The sequence below is a fragment of the Felis catus genome, chromosome B4 (genome assembly GCF_018350175.1).
Source record: "Felis catus isolate Fca126 chromosome B4, F.catus_Fca126_mat1.0, whole genome shotgun sequence".
In the NCBI taxonomy this organism is placed as follows: domain Eukaryota; kingdom Metazoa; phylum Chordata; class Mammalia; order Carnivora; family Felidae; genus Felis; species Felis catus.
In genome coordinates, this window is record NC_058374.1 from 52,461,049 (window position 1) to 52,487,389 (window position 26,341).

At 39.4% G+C, this 26,341-nt stretch overlaps 1 protein-coding gene across 21 annotated transcripts in view; it reads left to right on the plus strand.

The window, feature by feature from the left end:
- Positions 1-2,288: 2,288 nt before the first annotated feature.
- PLEKHA5 (pleckstrin homology domain containing A5) overlaps positions 2,289-26,341 on the plus strand; it is a 238,641-nt gene continuing 214,588 nt past the window's right edge. For 5 of the 21 annotated variants that reach the window (XM_045061458.1, XM_045061459.1, XM_045061461.1 and 2 more), the window contains exons 1-3: positions 2,300-2,532; positions 2,684-2,763; positions 5,121-5,178. In XM_045061458.1, the coding sequence (XP_044917393.1) occupies positions 2,441-2,532; positions 2,684-2,763; positions 5,121-5,178 (230 nt within the window). In that variant the 5' untranslated portion in view covers positions 2,300-2,440. Of the gene's footprint in view, positions 2,533-2,683; positions 2,764-5,120; positions 5,179-12,479; positions 13,834-26,341 lie in introns of those variants that run through there. The other 16 variants (XM_045061464.1, XM_023256811.2, XM_045061463.1 and 13 more) reach the window with 9 other exon arrangements.

The following is a 26,341-nucleotide window of genomic DNA, read 5'->3' on the forward strand; positions in this document are numbered from 1 at the left end:
CTGAGTCAAGGCTGGGAAGGATTCAGTGATGGGGAAGACATGACTCCCAGCTTCCTGCAGTGAAGGAGACACACATATACATACAAAGGCAAAGCAGCCCAGGATAAGGCAATAAAGTTTCAGACAAAGGGCATTCTAGGAAAATTTTTGGAAAAAATACTATTTTACTCATTAAGGGTGAAAATTATCCAGAGAACACAACAGTCTAATGTATGAAGCTGCTTTTATTGGTTCCTGGAAGGTATGAGGGCTATCATTTCCCCAAATCAGAAGCATGCCTCATTTTGTACATATATATATAACTTTTAGTTTTTTTATTTACTGCTTTCCTAAATTTAGGGACATATAGAATTATGCTTAAGATTGTAGGTTACTATTTAAGTACTGTGAATGCAATTTTTTAAGATACACATTTTTATTAAGTGAATCTATCACTTTTTGAAATATGCTTTGCACTAATGAATCTTGTAAAATCAAAGATTCACAGCTAAAAGGAATTCTTATACAACAAATGGCCAACTTAAAGACTTCTTAACGCAGTCAAAAAGTCAAATATAGCTCGACTAATAGATTTCTAAAGTTATAATGGTATTAGAAAGATTCACTTTAGATTTTTTAATTTGTAAGATAGCACAATATAAATTCAATAGCTCTTGATTTTCTTGTTATGTAATAACCAGTAACCACTGATGGTAATGTGGAACATTTCCTGCTAGTTATTCATTGATTTTTTGAAAAGGGGGAGGGCGGGGCACTTTTTCCAGAGACTGGGCAGGAGATAAGATGTCAAGAAGTAATAAGTAGCAAAATGAAAGAGGAGAATGCAAAGGAACCAAAAAGAGAAAACATTAAAGTGATGTTATTTTTTTCCCTGTGTATGCAGATGGACAGGAAAATTATAGCAGTAATTGTAGACTTCTTTTCTCCAAAGACAGACTGGCCTTGGGGAATTAGAGTATGAGAGAAAATGTCCAATGAAACTGCATTCTCACCCAGGCCCCATCTGACTTGCTGGATATGGCTTTGGCCAAGGTCATTTGCCCTTTCTGTGCCTTAGTTTCCTTAAATGCAGAGAGATGGTTTGCTGCTTTGAGCTACTGGAAAGATAAATGAGATAATGCTTCAGAGGCACCCAAAACTGGTCAGAAAAGGTGTTAGAGGAATATCAAGTAGTACTATTATTATTGAACTGTTGGAATGAGTCATCTTGCTGCAAAGATGCATAAGCAATTTCAAGTGTGGCAGAGGACCAGAGACAATGAGAAGAGGCAAGCATTCCCAGGTGGTGGTTGGGGGGGGGGGAGGGAATCTCAGTTTCAGTGAAATCTGCCCTTCACTTGTTCAAAGAACAAAAAGGGGGTGGGCTACAGAGGAAACAAGACTTAAGTAAAGCAACGTGGTTATACAGACAGACTTTTTAAATACTAGAGCCAGTTTGAATCCAGGCGTTGTCATTTACTACTGTGACCTTGGGAAAGTTATTGTTTCTCTAAACTTAATTTTTCTCATCTGTAAAATGGGGATTATCACAGTATCCATAGGGTTGTGGGGATTTAAAAATGTATACCGTCGCAAGGACTCCATAAAGTTGGTTATGATTGTAATCTATGGGAGAATAGAGGAAAGCAGAACTCCAGACTGATAATAAGGGAATCTTTTTTTTGAAAAAAAAAAAAAAAAAAAAAAAGAAAAAGTCAAGGTTTCATTTTATAAAACATTGTATGATTTAAGGGGCCTAGGAAGAAGCAAACTTGTTTTGTCAAGTCAGAATCTACTCATATTTCATGGGCCCACGATAACTAGTCAAACCTTTGCTATCTGGCACACAAGACACAAACAGGAAAAGCCTTCCGTGTGCTTTAATAAAGCAGCTTTCTATTTTAAAGCGATATATTTTTGAAAAACCCCTGATAGCCAATAGCTCTAATAAAACAAAGCTCAGCCACTGTGTTCCTGTTGTTTTATAAAGAGAGCAATCTGGGGCGCAGGGATTACGCTCCCTTTGACTCGCGCTCTAGGCTGGGAAGCCTTCGGGCAAAGCCCTGGGGGCAGGACGCGTTGTTGTGGGTTTTTTTTGTGTGTGTTTTTTTTTTAATCGATCCCGGAACCTTCGCTCGGGCGGGGAGCGCGGGAGGGGCGCGAGGGAGGGGTCTGGCTACGGGGCGCGGCGCCACTCGCCCATCCCCCGAGCGCGCGGCGGAGCGGCCGACCGGCGGCCGCGGAGGATGCGGAGGGGCGGCGACGCGGGCCCGACCCAGCCGGGGCGGCGGGGCGGGCGCCGCCCGAGGGGGTAGGGCGCGCGCGGGGGCGCGCCGGGCCGGGGAGGCGCGCTCCGGCCGCGCTCGCTCCGCGCTCCCTTCGCTCGCTCCCTCCTCCCTCGGCAGCCGCGGCGGCAGCAGGAGAAGGCGGCGGCGGCGGCGGCGGCGGCTGGGGATCAGACATGGCGGCGGATCTGAACCTGGAGTGGATCTGCTCCCTGCCCCGGTCCTGGACTTACGGGATCACCAGGGGCGGCCGAGTCTTCTTCATCAAGTAAAGAGCAGGGGACGGCGCGGGGCCCTGGAGGGTGCGGGAGGCTGGCGGGAGGGGAAGAGGGAGCCGGGTCTGTTGCCGCTTCAGCCCTCTCGGCTCCTCCGGCGCCCCCACTCACGCTCCGTCTCTGCCCCTTCTCTCATCCCTGCAGCGAGGAGGCGAAGAGCACCACCTGGCTGCACCCCGTCACCGGCGAGGCCGTGGTCACCGGACACCGGCGGCAGAGCACAGGTAACGCTGAGCCCGGCCGGGCCCGAGCGGAGTTGGGCTCCGCCGGGAGGAGGCGGCAGAGCCCCGGCCGCCCGCCTCCCCGCAACCTGCCCCCAGCCGCCGTCCCCGGGAGGCGGCGAAGTGGGGCGGAGGCCACCGGGGGTGGCCGCAGGTAGAGGGGCCGGCGGGGGCCCCGCCGCGGGAGTTCTTTCGAGTCTCTGGACGCTTCTCTTCAGCCTTTCATCGCCACTTGGAGACGGCGCCCTCTCTTCCTGGGCCCTCTCCCCCATCCCAACCTGGACCCCTCCCCCTCCGCTCCCTCCCCCCCCCCCCCCCCCCCCCCCGCCCCCAGGAGGCCGACTCTCCTCTACCAGGAATCTGGGATCCTGAGTTTTTCTTCCCGCAGCCACTCCTAAATCCTTCCACCACCACCCTCGTTCCCTGATCTCAACCCCTTTTAACCTTTAGGAAGCCCTTCCCCACTCCCCTCCATGCAGCCCGGGACCCTGGCACTCGTCCGCCGGGATAATGGGATCCACATCCTCTCCCTGCTCGTCGGACAGCTGCCTCTAGTCGTGCGGCTTCCTCCTCCTCCTAGGTGGGACTTGTGGGTAGGTGACTGAGGAGGAGGAGAGGAGTTCGGGGGTGCTGCGCTCCTCTGTGTGACAGTGAATGGCTCAGGAAACGCTTGGCGCGTTTCCTCCTGCCACCAGAGCAGCAGCCGGAACCCAAGGAGGCATTTGCAGCTGCAGTTGCTGGCCAGCGAGATTCAAAGTCCCCGGCAGCAGCACAGAGGTTGCACAGACCGCCAGGAGGCGGTGGGCGTGCTAGGGGTTGTCCCGCGTGTGGGCATTTGTGCCCTAATTGGAGAGGGTCGGCTTGGATGGGGGTCTCTCTAGTGCCTTTGCTGGCTCGTTTGAATCTAAATATGAATTGAAGTGGAGAAAGGTTGATGGTAGCTTCAGTGCTGGTCTGGCTTTCTTTTGTCATTCTTTGTTTACATTCGTGAAACTTGTTTGTCTTTGAAATGTAACATGTGTTCTCTTACTGGCCTCCCTCTGTTTCTGGTAATTGGAAAGGCTTGTGAATTGTTTGGGCCGAAGGTGAGGCCGGCTTCAGCAGTCCTTTAGAGCTGCTCTCTGGGATACTTTCTCTCCAACTATGAGATTCTGGGAGTCTCTTAGAGTTGCCAGGATATTGAACAAGCCTGCCTTTTCTATTAAATTCTGGAGTTGAGTTAAGTGACTAATACCCAAATTTGCAAAAAGGTGGAGGAGGAAAGGGAAAGCTGGTGTAGCAAGCATGATGAGGTTACATTTTTAAGGCATTTCTGACTAATACACGGTCATATTTCTTAACTCCCCGCTGCAGTCTTTGACTTCAATATACTTTTCAGTGTTTTGCATACATAATATCAACTCTGATGGCCTCTTTGCCATATGGATAATAAATTTATTTCACAAAAGACAGTATGGTATAATTATTTAGCCTCATCATCTTGTGGAATTATTTCATGCTTATTTTGGTTATGTGTAATATGAATTTGTATCCTAATTACCTCCACAGATTTGATAACATTGACACTACAGAAAAATTTTATTTTATATGATTTCACATTAATTTCTAAGACAGATCATGATTTCTTTTCTGGTTTGGTTTACTTTGTGTGGTTTTGTACACACATCATTGGTTTTTATTTCAGAGAGATTATGGTTAAATCCAAGCCACTTGTCATTTGTAATGTGTAGCAAATAAAATTACCGTCATTCACCTGAATTGTTCCCAGGTTTATTACTTGAAACTTCACATCTCTTAAAGTCAAATCTGTAGAAACACATGTATTAAGTATGTGATATCAGAGTTCTTTTCCCCTAATTAAGTACTTAGGAAGTTTTTTCTCATCAGTGACACTTTCTGGATGGATTCATTTATGTAGCTGAAAGGTACCGTTTTAAATAGACACAGTGAGAAGAAGCAGGTGTTGCCTTTTATGCAGTGTTGGTTTTTTGTTTTTTGTTTTTTTTTTCTTTTTCGTTTTTGGCCAACCATCATGGGTATTTTACCTAGGATTAGAAGGCTTTCCTTGCTTTTTTTGGATGCCAAAGAGTAGTTCCTTTTCACTTTGATCATTAAAGTGTATAATCACGTAAGATAATCTCTAATATTGTTCATACTTTTCTGGTGGCTTTAAATTTGAATTACCATTTTGCCAAAAACGATACTATGTTGACTACGAGTTTTGTTACCAGTACAGCGTTTTTTTTAAGAATCCTAAGAAATGAAAATACCTGATCATGAAAATGAATAATTAAAATAGGTTGAAACTTATTTTGCTATCCCACTGAAGTAATACTAACTGTGAAATGTATGTTTTTTAGATTTGCCTACTGGCTGGGAAGAAGCATATACTTTTGAAGGTGCAAGATACTATATAAAGTGAGTTTTTTTATTGTGATTTTTTTTTCCCCTCGGTAATTTAAATGTTGTAATTAATCTTCAGTTGAATAGTTATATCTCTAGATATGATCATGATTTTTAAGGTCTATCATATAATATTGGCTTTATCCTTTATAGTGTTGTAATTTTGAGAGAAAAGGCAACACTCCTAGTTTTCTATGTGACTTGCCTAGACATTTCATTCATTTGGAAATCAGATCATTTATGGCCACAAGTACATTTTTGGTGCTCCTGCATATATTCCTGGGTGATAGAGCATTATAGTATTTTGTCTTTAGCATGTCACCACCCCCCCCTTTTTTTTTCTTTTGAAGTGAATTCTGTTCATGTGTATTTTGACCAGAGTTGTTAATAAGAAGCAAAAGTGACTTGAGGTTAGGTCACAGTTGGATGAACAATGACAGAGCTGAAAGTAAAAACAAATAAATACTGATTATTTCACAAATATCTGTTGGAGCATTGTAATTTGCCTCAGTTTATTTAAATATATCAGGGTTTTTAAAATACAGATAATTTATGTTTGTTTGTGATTCAGTACAAGATTCTCTCTAGAGCTTACAAAGGAGGGATAACCAGTCAGTCCTAACTTTTAATTCTATAGAACATTAAGCTAATTTCTATTTAGTGTTCTCTTGGTAGTACTTGGGGACAAATACAATGCTTGAGGTCAACAGTATGTAGGAAAGTTTTTTACTCCCCAAGGGGAAAATAAAGGTGGTTTTATCTTCATTTTAAATCAGATAAACTGTTTACTTAAGAGCTTGTTTTTGTTGTTTTAGAATTTTTTGTTTAATTTTAAGGAACTGAGGCTGAAAAGAGAATGCTTAAAACACAAGAATTGATTGAGATGTCAATAGTTTATTAATCATAATGGATACCTAGCTGAAGTTACCTTTATTTCATTGGGCCCAGTAAGGTATTTTACTAAGTGATATTTAAAAAAAATTTTTTTTAATGTTTATTTTTGAGAGAGAGAGGGCATGAGTGAGGGAGGAGCAGGGAGATAGGGAGACACAGAAACTGAAGCAGGCTCCAGGCTCCGTGCTGTCAGCACAGAGCCCAACACAGCGCTCAGGGCTTGAACTCGCAAACCTTGAGATCATGACCTGAGCCAAAATCAGACACTTAACCAACTGAGCCACCAAGGTGCCCCTACTAGGTGATATTTTTAAGATCACACCATACTTGTGTTAAATTATAATTAATTTGTATAGTTTTAAAATTTTTCAGAATGATATTTATGTAAAATGTCAAGGGATATTTATAGGTATTAGGAATGCTTGCATTTGAATATAGAAATAGAGAAAGCAGAAGTAAGCTATAGGAATGGACGATTTCATGATGTGGTTCTTCTCTAGATGTTTTTTTATCACATCTTTTATTCGGAGATTGTGCTATACCTCATTATATGATCTAAAAAATAAAGGCATAAGTGCAGAGTCACCAAGTATTTTTTTAGTGACTGTATTCATCCTGAATTAAAGTGAGTTTGTATTGCCATGAAAAGGATGCTTCTTTTTTTGGATGTAGTATTGATATTTCTGAAGGAAGGTTTTTTTGATGGAGTTCATTTATTTTTAGCCAATATATTTTTACTGTACATTAAGTCTAGCTGATCTTACAAGAATAGGGGTAACAGTGTAATTCTCATAATATTTTAATTTCTGTGAATAGGTACATTCTTAGATGAACGTTTATTCAACAGTACAAAATGTTATTCTGTGTGGGCTGAATATGTTTTAATCCAGAACTGAGCTGTTAGAAAGACTGAATTTTTTTTTTTTCTAGCCATTTTGATTACATTTTCTTTTATGTTGACTTAAACAAATTAGAATCTTTCTTGAATGTCATGCCCAAGTAAGTTTCTCAGGAAAATGAGGACAATATTAAGAAAGCTGTAATAATTTTAGTTTAATTCTGAAGACATTTTAAACTAGTGGGTTTTAATCATGTGGTGTTAATAGACAACCAATAATTGTATCAGAAAGTAGTAATAAATTTATACTGTAAAAGTAATTTGTTCTAAAGTTGAGCATGCTATATAAATATATCAGTCATTAAATTTCTTTGAAATAAAATGATCATTGACAAATACATGATTTGCTGAATGTTAGGTGCTACTACTTTTCCTTTCTAGATGTATCAGACTAATTTAAGATAGTTAAATCGCTAATGTAGGCCGTAATTTCCTAGAAACTTTTTGCTTACTTGTCTTGTTATGAGCAATTAAGAATACTTTATCATTTTCACATGATGGGACATTACTTTTATCATAAATTTTGCAGTTCACCAAGTGCTTTCACATATATTGTCATGTCTGAATCTCATTTTAATCCTGGAAGTAGTCAGAAGAATTACTGTTTCCATTGTCACACCACATAATAAAACAACAGAAACATGCCTTTGGAACTTATAGTCTGCAGAGACAGCAAGATGAGAAACAGCAGGAATGTGAACTATATTTAGAATGTTCAGAGAAGAAAGGGTAGGACTCTGAAGTAGCAAACTGATTAATGTTGGTGGATATATTTCTCATTGTTGGTTCTTTCTTCGATGAAGAAAGGAGGTTATTGATCAAATTATAAGAAAGGAAGTGATACAGGGAACAGGGTAGTTTTTGTTCTCGTGGGAAGAGGGAAGATAGGTCAATTAAAGACACGTTGACCCTCTTGCTGTTCCTAAGCAAGTGTTCCTGGGAGGCTCCCTTAGCAAGAAGAAAGACCTAAAGTACTTGACTTATTTCTACTTTTGTTCCCAAGTAAGGTACATGTGACTCTCAGGTCATTTCTCTTCTGAACAAATGTTAGTGGTTGTTCAAAATGGCACATTGCCAAGAATAATTTATTTTTGAATAATACTTTGGTAGTGACCATTGCATCTCTAGGGGTGGTAAAAGGGGAAAGAGGACTGCAGTGGGGGTAAGTTGTAAGAGCTAGGCTGTGTCTGGACCTTCTTCAAGACCGTGGAGTTCAGTCTTCATGCCTTTAAGTTAGGCGGGCTGGAAATGGCAACCTCTAAATTCCATCCAATTTTTAAAAATTCTTTGGATTTTATAATGTTCTGGGAATTTGCAAAAGTCTACAAAATAATGAACTCAGAGGGTCAAGAAGAGATGATGTGGGAAATATGGAAAGCTACTTAGCTTTCCTATCATGCCAACTATTTTAGTTTCTTCCTTAAACTTTGTGTAGATTAACTGCAGATGAGTGTGAAGTGTGTAGTGCCAGACTGGTGTGTGCTTTCTTTCTGTTGCTGCTGCGTTTTGTGCTTTGTATACATATCTTCCCTGGAGAGCTGCATGGAAACAGTTAATGGTGCTAATGTCAACAGAGGACCTGATCAGCGTGAAGAGTTGTATAGATTTGAATTGGGTCATCAGTTTACTTTATACAATTTTTGGAATTGGTTCTTTAATAAAAGCTTACAGTTAGAGATAAAAGAATATATAATATAGAGAATGTATTTTACTTTAAATCCATTTGGTCAAAAAAATGTTAATGCTTGAAAATTATCCTAAAGTTGGATAATTTTTTTCTGAGAAAAGTGTTTTTTCTGTATACTTTAAGCTAGCCAGCTTCGAAATTATCACGTTTATGTATAATAAATACATATATACAGTGTTTGAATTTGGTTATTGAGTTTCCATATTGCTTTTTAACAATTCATTTTATTTATCTTTAGGAAGAATGCAGAAAATTATCAGTGCATTTTATAATTTATGAAGTGTAACTCTAGATATCCAAATAACTTAGTTTATGAAGTACAGAAGACAGTCTTATATATTTGAAAGTTTAAAGCTTCCTGCTACTCCTTGAAAATACTGCTTAATGACTCTGTAATGACAGGTCATGGTAGCTTAAAATGGATGTGTCATTGACTATTCCTTTGTGCTTCAAAGCTTTAAGATGGTTAACTTTAGGTGCCAAATAAATCTTAAAACAATGCTCTCTGAATAGTGAGAAACTTTGTTCTGATTATTTAAAGGTCATTGTCTTATGTGGTAGAATTAGGAATCATAAAAAGTCTTTGCAGGGTAATAAAGTAGTATGTAAATTTTGTGAGGTTATATTTTCATACTGATTTTTTTCTTGACTTAAAATTTTAAGTTCTGAAAATTGAACTTTTTCTTAGATATGCAAATAGAGCAGTGTTTGATTTTTCACTAATGAAGTTTCATTTCAGTATCTTCAATGACTGGATCTAATGTGTGCTTAGAATTTCAAACTAACCTGCAGTGAAGGGAATTCTAGTTTGACATAGCCACTTAAGGTTGTGAGTGAGGGGGAAAAATCGTGTTTCTTCATAGATTATCACAGTTCGAACTATAAGCAAAGGTAGGGAACGTAACACAACTGCCACCAAGAATCTTAGAATATATTCCTATATATTTGATATTTAAAATTGTTGGGTACATTAATACCATAATATTATAATTGGATCTAGCAATATAATGCTTCAGAACAGTTTATGGGCATTATATTTTTTATATTCATAACAGAGAGTTTTGGACTATAACATGTGATTCTTACACGTGTGAAGCAGTTTACGCTAATCCATTAGGTACAGCACAGCTATCAACTACGGTTTCAACCTTCAAGGAGTCTGTAATATTGGAAAGAACAGGCAGTGGATTGAAAGAGGGAGATGGTGGGGACAACATGGACTTATTTAAGTGTTAGGTCCTTCAGTGTACCATTAGATGAATTTAATCTCCACAATGGCCTTTTACTGTTCTCTTTCCTTTTTTTTTTTTTTTTTTTTTCCCCAGATGAAACTGAAGCTTAAAGAGGTTAAGGGCCTATCGTAGGTCACAGAGCCTCACTAGTCACTAGCATTCAAATTAAGATCTCGGGGCTAAAGCCCCTCTACACCTAAAAATACCGGACAGTATAATAAACAGCCCTATAATATGTATTTCTCCATAAGTGGGTTGCTTGGGGCTAGAGGTGTCATTTCATGGAAACAAATACAGTAGTTAGGTTAGTAGGCCAACCTACAAATAAAAGCTTGTTCAACCCCCTAAAAACCTGTGACTAGTATTATAATAACAGGGTCTTGCAATTTGGTCATTCATTTACCTTCACTCAGGAGCACTTAGTAAATGCTGGGCACTGTTCTGTAATACAGTGGGGAGACCCTGCCTTCCTGGAGCCTATACTCTAGTAGTAGAAACAAGACATTAAAACAAAAAATGGAATAAACATGTAGTTTAGAAATAATATCTTCTGGGACACCTGGGGGCTCAGTTGGTTGAACTTCTGACTCGATTTTGGCTCAGGTCATGATCTCACAGTCAAGGGATCAAGCCCTGCTTCGGGCTCTATGCTGACAGCACAAAGCCTGCTTGGGCATCTCTCTCTCTCTCTCTCTCTCTCTCTCTGCCCATTTGTGCATGAGTGCTCTCTTTCTCAAAATAAACATTTTTTAAAAATTAAAATAGCATTGGGGCGCCTGGGTGGCTCAGTCGGTTGAACGTCCGACTTTGGCTCAGGTCATGATCTCGCGGTCTGTGAGTTCGAGCCCTGCGTCAGGCTCTGTGCTAACAGCTCGGAGCCTGGAGCCTGCTTCGGATTCTGTGTCTCCCTCTCTCTCTGCCCCTAACCCACTCAAATTCTCTCTCTGTCTCTCTCAAAAATAAACATTAAAAGAAAGTTAAAAATTAAAATAGTATCATCTTAAAGGAAAAGTAGAGTGTTTTGTGACAGTTTAGGAAAGTTTCAATGATGAAGTACATTTAGAGTTTCAAGATTGGGACATCAGACTTCCAGTCTTAGTGAATTTTACCATGGAATCCCGTTCTCCTTTTTAGCCCCAGGACCAGGCCTGCTCAGTGTGTTTATAGTTTCTGTGGGTAGCTTAATGCCTGGCATCCAGTCAGTCTCTAAAAGTGGTACTGATGGTGATGATGTTGGCCTCCAGTCTTTGAAGGAGTTAACTGGGACCGAATAACAGGCATCCGCATAACTCAGGTAGTTGCATTTTGAGAACCCTTTTTGGATTTCTCAAATGTTTTTTCCCCTTAATGTGGGTAGATTTGTTTTGTTTCTTTGTTTTTTGTTTTTATGCCTGGTGTATCTTTAGGAAGGAGAAAGAAATGAAGAGTAGAAAAATATAAAGTTAGTTAGAAGAGTGAGAATTGGAGGCCCTGGAGACTGGACAGATGTATACATCCCTGTGTAGCCACCTTTATCTGTCCATGGTAGATAAGGTGTTTCTTAGCATTTGTTGATAAATGCACTTCTCCTGTGACTTTTTAATTTTTCTGTAATAGATTATGTATAAATTGGGGTCAAATATTAAAAGTTACATGTAGATGTGAGGGTATGGATGGAATTCAGATGGGTTGATATAAATGACCGGTAGGGTAAATTCATGGGGGTGGGAACCATGTATATAATGTGTGTGATGTCTAGTGATAACTACCATGCTGGTAAGTGATGTTAATTAACATAGAAAATGCTGCCATACTGTTTGGAGCTATATTGTGTCTGGTCTTCGAATGGCAGGCTGAGATTTTTATTTTCTAGCTTGCCATGGCAGATAATTTTTGGTATAGCATTAATAGTGCAAAGTGAAGGTTTTAAGGGAAATTTAATATAGGCAGATGGATTAGAAAGGGGCAAACCTGGAATCAAGGAGAGCAAGTTCTGGATCTGTTGCTATAATAATCTGTGAGTTAGTTGCTTGAACCAAGTTAGTAGTAGCAGGAATGGAAAGGAAGAAGGCCATCGATCAAAGATATTAAAGAGGAGTTGACAGGCTCTATGACTCGTGCTGAGCTAGGAGGTTGACAGAGAAAGAGGTCATAAGCTACTCAAAGTCTTTGTGTCTGAGTGACTACAAGAATGATTGGTACCCTGACTGGAATAAGGGAGTAGGTGGCGGGGAGGAGGGTGGGGGGAAGCTCTAGGTGGAAGTGTTAATCATGGTTTAGTCTTTGAGCTGTTTGAGAGGACATAGCATTTTAGGTGGCAAAAATCGGCCTTTCCAAAGCACTCCCAACATTATCTTCTATTTATCCTTCACAAACAAGAAACACAACCTTTCTCCCCAAAACATCCTATTCCAGCTACCTAGTAGACTGTACATGTATATACATCCAAGCCAGAAATGCCATAGTCACCCATCCAGTTATTCATTCAACAAATACTTACGGGTATTTACTGTGTGCCAAGTGCTGTAGGCTTTGTGAAGGACAGACATGGACCTTGCTTGTAAGGAGCATACAGGTATTTTGTGGGAGAGGCCATAATAAAATAATCACAAATATGTACTTGTAGATGGTGATACATTCTATGAAGTGTTCATCATGCTTTGACCAGATATATGGAGCGGACTTGGCCCAGTATGAGGGTTACTGGAAGAGGACTTTCTCACAAATCAGAGAAATAAGCCTGCCTCTGAAAGTTCAGCAGTGAAATTCCCAGAGTGGATCAGAACAAAGCAGCACAAAATCATCTGAAAAATGAAAAATAAATAGCATCTTGGGCTTGAGACTGGACCATAACCTGAGTGAAAGTTTTGCCCTGTCTGAAGACTTGGGGTGGATTGGTGTGGTATAGAAATTGAGTAAAAGGAGAAAAACTACGGAAGGGCAAGTCTTCAGCAACTGGTTTTGATTGTTATTTTAGTCCCAATGACAGGGTCTTCCAATCACTTGTTCACGGATACGTTCTTTCTTGTGATTCTCTTCAACACATTTTGAACTCCTAAATGTGCCTTAGTGATTAAGATCTATCACTAAACAAAATAGACCAGAACACTATCTTTCTGGGGAGCAGGGTGGGGGGCGGGGTGCAGAATGTCAGACAAAGTAAGCATTAGTAAATAAATTTTAGAGTGTGTGATAATATGCAAATGCTGTAAGACAAAAATAGGGCAAGGTTTGGTCATCAGGAGAGCAATGATGAGCAATGAATGTGGGAAGAAAGCTGAAATCAGAGAGGTGACGGGTTAGACTGGGGCCTCATTGGTTGGTGTCACTGCAGGCTGAGTAGAGGAGGCACATGATCCGGTATTACCCTTTGAAAGGGTCACTTTGCTGTGTTTATGAGGAGATTTGGGAGAGCTAACAGAGCCCTTCCAGAGGAAGTTCTCTTCCACGTGAGATTTTTCTCCTTATATTTTTCCTTCTTAGCATTTAATGAGATTATGCTTAAATATTGAATTGCATAATTACTGTTTCTTTTAAGCTGCTTGATGATCAGTTACCGTTAATTTAATAGCAGCTTTTGGGGAGGGGGGGAAGGGAGCATCATGGCCATATTAAATAAACCTCTCCATCCTTATTTCAGAGACAGTATATTTAAAAAGTACATGTTAGAATCAAGGCAACGCTTGTTTAATGCCTACTTGCTCACACTGTGTATGTATGGTAGGTAAGATTCATGAAAAGCAGTCTTGTTCTTCATGAAAAGCAGTCTTGTTCATTGCTGTATTTTTAGTCCCTCAGCCTAAGCTTTTCTCATAGTAGGTCTTCAATAAATATTTGTTGATTTAATGAGTTTTGATGACAGCCAACTTAATTCCATGCTTATTCAGAAACCTTAAAATTTGCCTCCTTGTGAAATTAAATACTCTCTTCATGTGACATTTATTTATCCTATATGAATTAGTAAATCATCCGTTTGTCAAGTTTGCTGTATGTGATTCTTTGTGAGACAGAAAGGATCTGCCTAGAGGCCTGATTGTAGGACCTGATCCATGACTATGCCAAGATAATGCAGGGACCTGAGAGGCCTCTTGGGAGACAGCTGAAATCCAGACCTTACCAACTGCCATCACATTTCCATTTAGAAACTTTCACATCAGGCTGCTGTGGCTTTTAGAACACAAGGGAGACTTTGAAGTCCATACTGTTGTGAATAGCATGGGTAAAGTGAATGTAGACCAGTCTTTAATATACTGAAATCAGTCGTCCTATAGAAACCTGAGAGAAATAGAAAGTAGTGCTCATGAGGTACAGATGATAGAAGTTTTAGAGCCAGTTGGGGAACTGTGTGGCCATTTGGCAGTAGCCTCTGAGCTATTTGGGAATTATTCTCTGAAGTGGCCAGCAACTTCAGAAGCACTTAACTCTTTGAAGTCATAATAATCTTTATGTTTTCCACATCCGGCACATAATAGGCAATTAGATGTTTGAAATGAAGACCTATTACAGATTGTAAGAAAAGAAAGTTTTTACCCAAATCTGAACATCCCAGGGCATTTTTCTGCTTTCCACTTGTCATCCAGTCAGGATTCTTACTGTGGCAAATATCAGTGACCCTAAGCCAATGGTATATGCAAAAACAGAACTGTTTTTCCACATTAATTCCAGGAGGCATACAAATGAATTCTTCAAGGCTCTTACCTTTTTTCACTTTAGACAGCTTATTTCCAGCCCCAAGTAATACCATTTTAGTTTTTAAGTCCAAAAAGTAAGTTTTCTTTTCCATACTCAAATAAAAAAAATCTTAGGACTTTGACCACCTTGAATCACAGCAAGGACTGACCCTCTGGTCTTCAGCAATTTTCTGTCCTTGGCTGCAGCCAAAATTACTATTGGCAAGCCTTCCAGAAACCATGTGATTGGAAAGGTCTAGTTCACCATAGGAAGCAAGGGTGTGAAAGACTACAAGATCAGAGGTCTGCTGCTCCTCCCTTATAATATAGTACAATGTGCTTAAGGCCAGGAAGATGGTGAACCTGAACATCTGCAGAATTTCAAGAAGTGATAGTATCACTGATCTTCAAGGAAGCTTTGTATAGTACCTTGCAGAGTGACCAGCCCTAGATCTGGGACAGTGGAGCAGAAGGGTTGAATTCTGGAGAAGAAACTATGAAATCAATCTTAAACTGGCTGTTGTGAGCAAAGGAGATGGAAGAAATCAACTTTGATTTAGTACAAGTAGCAGTAGACCCCCAGCGTGATCAAAACTCTACCGTGCTGTGGTAGGCCAGTGATTCCATCTGGTTCTTCTGAAGTTACTGGCCACTGCTGAGACTCATTGCCAAATAGTACCAGTGCTTGAGTAATGCTACCAAAACTTGCTTGCTACATATCTCCTATTTCTTCTAATTTCCAAAAGAGTTAGATTCTTTACACATTTTTCCTCTGAGATGAAAAATAGTTCTAGTCTTCACACTGAGTTCACTCCAACAGCTTTTGCTAAACTTGGTTGAAGGTGCATATAATACCCATTTTATTAAATATTTATTTATAAAGCTGTTCAAACTAAAATTTAAAACACAGTGAAGTAGAACAGTATAGCAGAGTCTTGAAATGAACTCCTTGCCCAGCTTCATAGTACAAAACGATGATAGAGGGAAAGTAACATGTTAAATTTAGTCAGTTTTTTTTTTTCCCTCTGTTGAAAATGAATCTTTTATGCTACACTTTTTTTTTTTTAATTTTTTAATGTTTATATTTGAAAGAGAGTGCGTGAATGGGAGAGGGGCAGAGAGAGACTAAGAATCTGAAGCGGGTGCCGGGCTCTGAGCTGTCAGCCCAGAGCCCAGTGCGGGGCCCTGAACCCATGACCTGTGAAATAATGACCTGAGCCGAAGTCAGATGCTCAACCGACTGAGCTGAGCACTCAGGCGCTCCTGTATTACATTTATTTTGAAAAATTTGTTCAATCCCAGAAATATAGATGCATTGTAATAATGATGACATTTAAAATAATTCACTAGGAGTGCCTGAGTGGCTCAGTCAGTTGGGCACCCAACTCTGATTTCGGCTCAGGTCATGATCTCACGGTTGTGAAATGGAACCCCCTGTAGGCCTCTGATCCTGGTGTGCAGCCTGCTTAGGATTCTCTCTCTCCCTCTCCCCCTCCTTGCTCACATGCATGCACTCTCAAAAAATAATGATTCCAAGTCAAGTAAGAATCTACTTGTGTACTTTTTTCTCAACCTGTTTTTTTTTTTAATTTTTAATGTTTATTTTTGAGAGAGAGAGAGTGCGCACACGTATGTGTGAGTGCGCACAAGCAGGGGAGGGGCAGAGAGAGGAAGACAGAATCCGAAGTAGGCTCCAGGTTCTGAGCTGTCAACACAGCCTGATGCGAGGCTCAAACTCCAGAACCGCGAGATCATGACCTGAGCAGAAGTCGGACGCTTAACCGACTGAGCCGACCAAGTGCCCCTTCCCAACCTTTTATGTAATGTTTTTTTTTTTCCTGATTATAGAAGTAATGTATTTTTTAAATAAAAACATTTGGAAAATACTAAAGAATATGGAGAAAATAAAAAATCAACCAATCCTGTTGTGCCAAGAGAATTTGTTAATGTTTCAGTATATATGCATACACATGTGTTTTTTTAAAGTTTTGGGTCTTATTGCTAATATTGTGTTGAATACTATTTTCATTAGGTTTATTGTGTGTTATACTCATGAGATTTTTAAATAACTCTGATATTCTGTCTTGTGAGCATATAATTGTTTAAATACTTCTCTATTTTTAGATGGCTATGTTTTCTACTTTCTTGTGGTGAGAAAATTCTATGTAACATTCTTATAATGCATGTCTATTTCCTAGACTTGGAATTATTTGGAAAGGATATGACCTTTTTAAAAGCTTCACTACCTTAACATTTTGCCAAATTGCTCTCTAGAAGATTTGTGTACATTTATGTTCTCTTCTGCAGTATCTGAGAGTACTTGAAAGTGCCCCCATTTCTGTAATAAACACTCTTGATTGGACAGGTGAAGTTTAAAGGTAACTGGTAGAGAATCTACATGGATTGTTGTTAGTGATGCAGATGGTTTAGAACAGGGATTAGTCTTCCAGTTACCTGTTGCCACATAATCAACTACCTCAAATCTTAGTGGCTTAAAACAATAGTGATTTATAGTTTCTTCCCTTTCTTTGGGTTGACTGAGTTCAGCTAAGCCATTCCTCTGTTCTTTGTGGTAAAACTGAGGTTATTCATACAGATACATTCAGCTGGCACTTGGCCATGGCTGGAATATCCAGTGTGTCTTGTCTCATGGCCTCTCATCACTTCGTGCTCTATGTACAGTTTCTTTGTAACAAGGCAGCTGACTTCTAAGGGGGAACATTCTAAGAGGACAAACCCTAGTGCAGAGCACTTATAAATCCTTTGCTCACATTATACTTGCTTATGTCCCATTGGTCAAAGCAAGTCACAAACTAAGGCCAAAATCAAAAGTGGGAGAGGACTACACAAGCCTGTGAATACCAGAGATGGGAAATAAGTTGCAACTCTAATTGCTTAGCAATAGCAGTTTGGAGCACTGTATTCAGAAGAATTTGGAGACCAGCTTCTGGATCAGTAGAAAAGCATATGGTGATGAGCTAGTGATGTTTGTAAGGGTTTAAATGAGGATGTGGGTATACTGGTTGTACTTACCGTACTTTAATGTCTGTGAATGTATACCATAAAGCCACAAACCTAAAAAATGAAAGCAATCCATGAGCTTGTATGTAAGCCCAAATAGTTAAAAAATATTTGAGTACTTGAGCAAAATGAGTCTTAACCTTTTGTTCGTCCTGGTTTCATGTTGGCAGTTAGTAACAGTTGGTGTAGAATAAAATATCAATGATAGATAGTCTCACCTATGTATGCAGTTGCATGTGTATTTGTGTGGGGAGAGATTTTAAGTGCTGGACTGAGTTGTCAACTTGACCTTTGGATCAACTCATGTGATTTAAACAGTAATTATCAGTGGCAGTATTTCTGAGTAGGCACTATAACACTGCATTCAAAGGAAGACTTAAAGGAAAATACTATTATTCCATACTATATATGCTGTCTTTTCTCTGCATTCACGTGTGTGTGTGTGTGTGTGTAAACAAAATTGAGATTGTACTTAAAAACTGAGATTAAACTATGTAGTTTTTATTTAATATGTCTTTTCATATTAGTAGTTATAAGTCAATTTCAGGAGCTACAAAATACGCTTTGATTATTTAGGCATACCTCTATTATTGGACATTTAGCTTTAAAAATTTTTTTCCAATTTCTAAAAGTGTGTAGTGAACATACTCCTACATAAACTTTGTGGTCATTTGCAAATATTTTTAGAAAATGTTTGTTAGATATAGAATTGCCGGCTTAGGCTATATGTGTATTTTAGCTTTTGGTAAATGTAAAATCCTGCTCTCCACCATAAATGGAGTCTAAAAATATTGAAATTATTAAAATGCCTACTTACAAGATTAATGAAAACATTATTTCTCACTAAGACCATGGAGTCACACACACACAAAAAAGTAGAAAAGTGATAAAAAGCGATGCATTGTGCAAAAATGACTGCATAATGAGTCAGAGAGCCCCGGATCACAGTACATTCAATTCCTGAATTCGTTTGGGAATTGGAGTTGGGCCACCTATTGGAACCATTTGATAGACACATTCATGGTTTTACTGTTTGTGGTTTACACTTAGTCCAGCTGTCTTCCAAAAAATCTTTTCCATTTTATCCTTGAACCAGGCAGTGTTTGGAGTTATCCTCTTTTGTATTCTTGCCAGCACTTGGTATTCCCAGACTTAAGTTTTGGCTAATGTCATGGACAAAAATTGTACCTTGTTTGAATTTGCATGTTCTTGGTTTTGGCTATGCTTGGCATCTTTTTTCCTATCTGTTGCCAGTTTGAATGTCTTTGTGAATTGTCTCTTCCATATATTTTCTGTTTTTCTGTTCTGTCAGAGATTTGTATTTTTGATGCCTGAGCCATTTAGCTTAGTAGAGATCTCCAAAGTATTTTTGGTTTTGTAACCCTACAGGTGAAAAGTTTTTGATTATACACCCCCATTTCATGTGCATTTATAAATTGTGTACATGTATTGCTGTCAGTTCATGTGTTACATATTAGTAAAGCTTACTTTTTCTTATTTTATCATGATTTAAAAGTTCATGTATGTATGGGTGCTAAATATGGTTTGCCGCAACCCAATGGAAAGTCTTGTGTGCATTCACCTAGAAAACCACGAGTTCAGAGCTATGATTTAGGCCCTTTATCAGCCACTTAGATTTGCTAAGAGGAATGCACTCTCTGTACCACAGTGTACATAATTTGTAAGTCTGTGGGCACTGAGTACTCTAGTAAAGTAGAAAGTAGCCATGGGTCAGACATTGGTTCTGTTACTTCTTTTACTTCTTTTTTTTTTTTAATTAAAAAAATTTTTTTTAATGTTTATTTATTTTTGAGAGAGAAAGACAGAGCATGAGTGGGGAAGGGGCAGAGGAAGAGAGAGAGGGAGGCACAGAATCTGAAACTGGCTCCAGGCTCTGAGCTGTTAGTAGAAAGCCCGACACGGGGCTTGAACTCGGAAACGGCAAGATCATGACCTGAGCTGAAGTCGGTCGCTTAACCGACTAAGCCACCCAGGTGCCCCTTTAATTTTTTTTTTTAATGTTTATTTAGTTTTTTTGAGAGACAGAGTCGGGGAGGGGCAGAGAGAGAGGGAGATACATAATCACAAACAGGCTCCAGGCTCTGAGCTGTCAGCACAGAGCCCAATGCAGGGTTCGAACTCACAAACCTGGAGACCATGACCTGAGCTGAAATCGGACGCCCAACCGACTGAGCTACCCAGGTGCCCCTGGTTCTGTTACTTCTATTGACCATATCACTTTGAGAATATGTCTTAGTCCTGTTATGTACCAAGTTTCTTTTTGTCTTGCGATGTTATGAGTTAATTTATATAAACAAACTCTGAAAAAACTGTGAAACATGGTGTAGGTATGAGATACCTGAGTATTTATTTATTTTTAAAATTTTAATTCACATGAGTATTTGTTTTGCAAGTTCATAACGTTGGGTAAAAAGAATCCATTTCAATGTTATTTATGCTGGAAAACAGCTTAAGAATCAGGGCTACTAATAGTGGTTCTGAAACATCGTTTTTTTTTTTTTGTTTTTTTGTTTTTGTTTTTTTTTTTAATTTTTTTTTCAACGTTTTTTATTTATTTTTGGGACAGAGAGAAACAGAGCATGAACGGGGGAGGGGCAGAGAGAGAGGGAGACACAGCATCGGAAACAGGCTCCAGGCTCCGAGCCATCAGCCCAGAGCCTGACGCGGGGCTCGAACTCCCAGACCGTGAGATCGTGACCTGGCTGAAGTCGGACGCTTAACCGACTGCGCCACCCAGGCGCCCCTGAAACATCGTTTTAAGTCTTTAGCCCATGTAGATTTTAGACCTCTTGAAGGTAGGAACTTCACCAACACTTACTATTATATGTAACAGCAAGTATTAGTGTAGTATATTTTCAATAATACACATATTTGGGTTTTTTAAATTTAATTTTCAAAAATGTTTCTTCATTTGTTGAGAGAGAGGGAGAGCGTGAGCAGGGGGAGGGACAGAGAAAGACAGAAAAAAGATCTGAAGTGGGCTTTGCTCTGACGGGCAGAGAGCCCTATGTGGGGCTCGAACTCATCAACCACGAGATCATGACCTGAGCCGAAGTCAGAGGCTTAGCCAACTGAGCCACCCAGGTGCCTCTATATTTGGTTTTTAAAATGCTGTTTTCTTAACAGAAACCCATGGGGGAGGGGAAGGAAAAAAAAAAAAGAGGTTAGAGTGGGAGAGAGCCAAAGCATAAGAGACTCTTAAAAACTGAGAACAAACTGAGGGTTGATGGGGGTTGGGAGGGAGGGAAGGGTAGGTGGTGGGCATTGAAGAGGGCATCTTTTGGGATGAGCATTGGGTGTTGTATGGAAACCAATTTGACAATAAACTTCATATATTAAAATAAATTAATTAATTAAAAATAAATAAATGCTGTTTTCTACCTAAGAAAGCCTTGTGATTTAGGAATTAGAAATCAGTTTATTTGTGAATTGCCTGGTGGCACTAAGAAAGATTTTCTTTAAGAGTAAAGTAGCTCTTGTCTAGGGCTGCAGATAAAAAAGGCAGGACCTCGCTCGAATATATTCTCCAGGGTAATGAAGAATTTAAGGCATCATAACATTAGGGACTCCTACATAGGCAAGTGGAACTGAATTGAGAGAATGCTAAAGGCAATATATAATATAGTATGCCCAGGAGTTACTATGAAAAGGCATTTTGAATGTAGATGTTGGTGTTTTTAAAATATACATTTTATAAATTTTTTTGAAAAAATTTAGCTGTAGAATAAATTATCTGCAGAAGAGGGTGAATGAAGGATGGAGAAGAACTGAAACCCTGGTCGTTAATAAATAGGAGTTAAAAAATTGAGATCACAGCTGTGCAAATATATTTAAAATGTATTAATTTTCAGGCTCAGCAAAAGTGCTGGAAAACAGGCACTCTCGGGCACCCTCTGCTGACTGGCACAGGCCAGGCCATGACCAGGAGTGGTTGGAGTAGGCTGGAACTGAGAACTGTGGGCGGTGAGCCAAGAGAGGTCACATTCCTTCTAAACACTTTCTTCTCCCTCCCTCTCATTTGATTCTTAGAACAGCCCCACAGGGTAGAAAGCAGGACAGGCCTCGTCCAGTTCAGGTCACTAAACCTTTTATGCTTACCCAGATGAATGGGAAGGGGGTGGGGGTAGAACGTCTACTTACTGTATCTATTTTCCAAAACTTAGTTGGAGGAGGTGAGAGACAGTAGGCAAACAAGAAATGAAATCCTTACTGAAAAATAGATGCATTTGTCAGAAACCATTCACACGGAGAAATTTCTGTGTTTCAGAAAAGAATGATAAAAGGACAAGGAAATTAACTACTTATTTTTTTTCTTTTACTGAGGACCTTTAGGTCATTTTGAACCTTTACCTAATAATCCAGATTTTTACTTTCTCAAGTCAGCCCCAATATGAGCGATTTTCAGTTTAGCTGCTATTCCTTTGTCAGTGGAGCTGCAACCCCCCTCCCCCAAACAAAAACAAAACAAACAAACAAAAAACAGAAAAACTCTAATTGAAAACAAGCAGTAGTATTGGTAGGAGAAGTAAAATCCTTTGATGAGGTTTTAAATCCTTTCTGTATATAACAGTTCTTGCCTGGTCTGCTTTTAAAGCCTCATTGCAGAAAAGCCTAAAATTAAAATAGTTCACAATTTTTGGCTTTAATTCCTCAAAAACATGAAAATAGAAATGTAATAGATTATTTGAGTCGAATAGATAATGTTTAATTAATCTTGCCATTATCAGTTATTGCTATATAACAAACCACTTAAAAATTCAGTGGCTTAAAAACAATAACTGTGTTATTTTGCACACATCCCTGTGTTGGCTGGGCAATTCATCTAGTTTCTGTTGGGTTGCTCTTGTCTAAGATTAGCTGTGGGTCAGGTAGGAAAGTTGCTGATCTTGGCTGGTCTAGGATGGCCATTATCTGGGATGGTGGGAATGACTGGACTGGCTTTCACACGATCTCTCATCCTCCAGGAGCCTCGCCCAGGCTTGCTCCTGTGGTGAAGGCAAATTCCAGGTGAGCAAGCAGAAGTCTTCCAGGTTTCTTGAGGCCTGGGCTCACAACTGGGAAGAAAAGTCACTTCCACTGCTTTCTGTTGGCCAGAGAAAGTCACAAGGCCAGCTCAGATTCAAGGAGTGGAGAAACAGACTCCCATCTTTTGAGGGAGGAATTGGAAACTCACACCGCAAGGGTTGTGGATATGGGGGTGGGAGAGGGTGGGAGGTGGTGAATTGGAACATTTTTGTAATGCATATAGCACACATGTCAAAAAAAAAAATTATTGAACCCAGCTGAAGTTTATGGTTTTTAGTCTTAAATAAGGGATTACACTTGATCATGGCCAAACTGCTGATCCATGTACTCCTTTGATTGCATAGAAAATTAGATGGACGTGTGGAGGATTTTCTTCGTTATTAAATCTGTTAGTTTCTGACTTCTGTAGAGTAGGGTTATTATTTTCTTTTCTTTTGATAATGTATTTAGTTGGTTTGGTAATCTCACTGAGGCTATGTCTGGTTAGGGTTCAGAATGGGCCCTAGTATTTTTGTTGTGGAGGGTTATGGTGGAGAAGATACTGTAGGTTTTAGTGTGTTTCTTTCAAACAGAAGACCTCCCCTCCCCTATCCTGCCCAAACCTAAAACCCATTGATCAGTACTTGCTGTCTTATTTTCCTCATGGCACATGGCACTGGCTCAAGTTCTTGTTCATTTACTTTTTTTGTGGTTGGTCTTCCCCCACTAGCATGTAAGCTTCATAAGAGCAGTAACCTTTTCTGACTTGTTCACTACTGAATTCTCAGAACTTAAAATAGTGCCTTTCTCTTCTTAGGAGATGCTTAGTAAAGCATTTGTTGAACAGTTTTTTGGTTTTTTTTTTCAATGTTTATTTTTTTGAGAGTGTGTGAGTTGGGGGGGCGGGGGCAGAGGATCCAAGCGGGCCCTGCACTGACAGCAGCGAGCCTGATGTGGGGCTCGAACCCATGAACCATGAGATTATGACCTGAGCCAAAGTCAGATGCTTAATCAACTGAGCCACCTAAGTGCCCCATTTGTTGAACAGTCTTAATGAAAATTTTGTGGTTAAGAGTGTTATAAGCTGTGTCTCTGATACATTGTAGACACTCAGACACTCATGAAGTATTTATGCAGTGCTGAGGGAGGCTCATGGGCCCTGAGAGCTCAGAGAAAATGAATAGTTGGAGCCACAGAGGGTTTTTCATGAATGCAATGGAAGGCAGATGAGCAGGAGACTTTAGGGTATGATAAATTTGTTGAAATGTTAGACCCTTGGACTTCAGGCCGGGAAGGAAGGAGGTGAAGTAAGAATCTGATGGACTGGAATAGAGATTCCTTCAAGACCGGAGAATCCACAGAGGGAAAGTAGTTAAACTTGTGTGCTGGGAAGTTAGGGGCTGTGTTGATGCACTGTGATCACTGTGCCAGGTTATGGGCATGCATGGGCATGAATGAATGGCTCAGGTGGTTGAAGGACCTTGAGGGGTAGGAACTAAACAGCTGCTGTTTGAGAGTGTGCAGCAGTACAGCTCATGTCCTCTGGAGAAAGTCCTTGACAGCCACGATACTGGGGTAATGCTTTGAGACAAGGTTGCCAGTACCGGGAAGTTTGCTAATTAGGGAGCACCACTTCCATAGGTAGTGTAGTTTACAAAATGAATGTGGAGTGGAGGCTAGGTCAGGGACGGGAGAACAAAGCCTTTTGTAGGGCTAATGCTGGGTCCGGGGATGGATTGAGAAAGGGAATGGTGCTGGTATGAACCTGTGCTTCCAGGGGCTTGATGGATTTAGTTTCAGTAGAGTCTGACAGAAGTGACCCTGGGGCTAATGACCAGAGGCCATTTTTCATTTGGCCAAGGGCAATGGTCAGCCCAGGAATTTCTGGCCTCTGCCTCTGTGAATGGGGTTGAGGTAGACCTATTTTGAACTCTTAGGGGCTTACACAGTAATCAGACATACACTCATTAAATAGTTTCAGCTTTCATTGGAGGTTTTTCATTATGTCTAAGTATCTTTTTAAATAAGAAATGACATTTTTAAAATGTAAAAGTATTTAAAAATGTGAAACATTAATGATATATGCAAATACTAGAGGACAATGACTTAATTTATGTAGTACTGTTAGTTACTGAAATCCAAAGATCAGGATTTTCAAATTAGTATTTTCTATTTTTTGGTCATAAAGTTTTTTGTATTGGTATTAGCAGAAGTAGATGTTTTAAATGTAAATATTTAGTCTCTTCCTTTTGCTCTTAGTCACTTTGGAAGTTCAAATTGTGTGGTGAACCAGAGCAAGATTTCATAATCTTTAAACCTCAAAGTTACCTAATAGGCAACAGAGTAGGAATGACAACAGTGGAAGATTTTATAAATTCCTGGAACCACCAGGAAGTAATTTTAGGAAAAGTATTTGATTATAAGCTCATAAATAGGGACCGTTTAACATAAAGAATAATTAATAGTAATTACTTTGTGGCCTTTAACCCTTTGGTCAGACTTATTCCATTGAAAGAAGCAAGGCAGGTTAAAATCTGTGTAATTTAACTGTTTGCTCATCTAGCTTGTTTTGTGCAGTTAGCAATAGTTTAAACTCTGTGGATCAAGTAATTATTCATCTTACTGCTACTTCTATCTAATGCTAAGAATTTTTAAGCCTTTTTTGAGTATGTATTTTATTTCATTACAAAAAATTTAATACATGCCAAATATAACATTTGTCAGATAATACATAATACTCATGCACATGATACTCGGCTTTAGATATAGATCACATCTTGGATCTTTGAAGCCCCCTCTTCCCCTACTCGATCCCATCCCTTTGTCTTCTGTGCCCCCTCCTCAGAGACATCCACCATCCTGATTTGTGTTTATAACCTACCTTCTCATGGTTTTCTTAAATTTTACCACATATGTCTGAGTCCATTTACAATAATTTCCCCTGTTGCTTTTTTTTAACTTTACAGTGGTGAAGTTATTCTTGTGTGATTTGTTAATTTTGTTAAACACAGTTTTTTGAGGAGATTTATCCAAAGTTGATGTGGTTTGTTTTTATGACTGTAGTATTTCACTGTACGATTATACTACAGTTTAACCACTAGTGGACATTTGTTTCCGATTTTATGGCTATTATGTGGACAATATTGTATGTCTCTTCATGTACATTTGCAAGTTTTCTAGAATATATAACTATAATTGAGGTTGTAAGGTATGTGCATTTCAATTTTTGAATACATTTATTTTCTGAAGTGGTTGTACTGTTAAGCTCCCTCCAGCAGTATATGAGTTCTTGTTGCTTCATATCTGTGTCAGCACTTGATATTGTCTGGTTTGTACATTTTTGACAATCTGCTGTTTGTCAGATATTTTCTTATTGTGGCTTTTACTTTAGATTTCCCAGATTAATAAAATTTAGCATCTTTTATTAGGTCCGTTGTGTATTTGTCTGTGATACACCTATTAATATATTGTCTGCTTTACTTGGCATCTTTTCTTACGGTTTTTATCATTTTTATGTTTATTAATTATAGATAATCACCTTTGCAAATCTACTCTCCAGGTTTGTAACTTGCCTTCATTTTATTTAAGGGCTCTCTTGATGAACATAATTCTTAATTTTATTGTAATTATTAGCAGTCTTTTATAGGTTATGATAGGGTTTTTTTCCCCCCCCTAATTCCAGTCCTTTTTATCTGTTTCCATTTTAGTCCCTGCATTTCTTTGTATTGCTGGCTAGTACTTCTAGTAGAGTGATAAACAGAAGCAACTACCT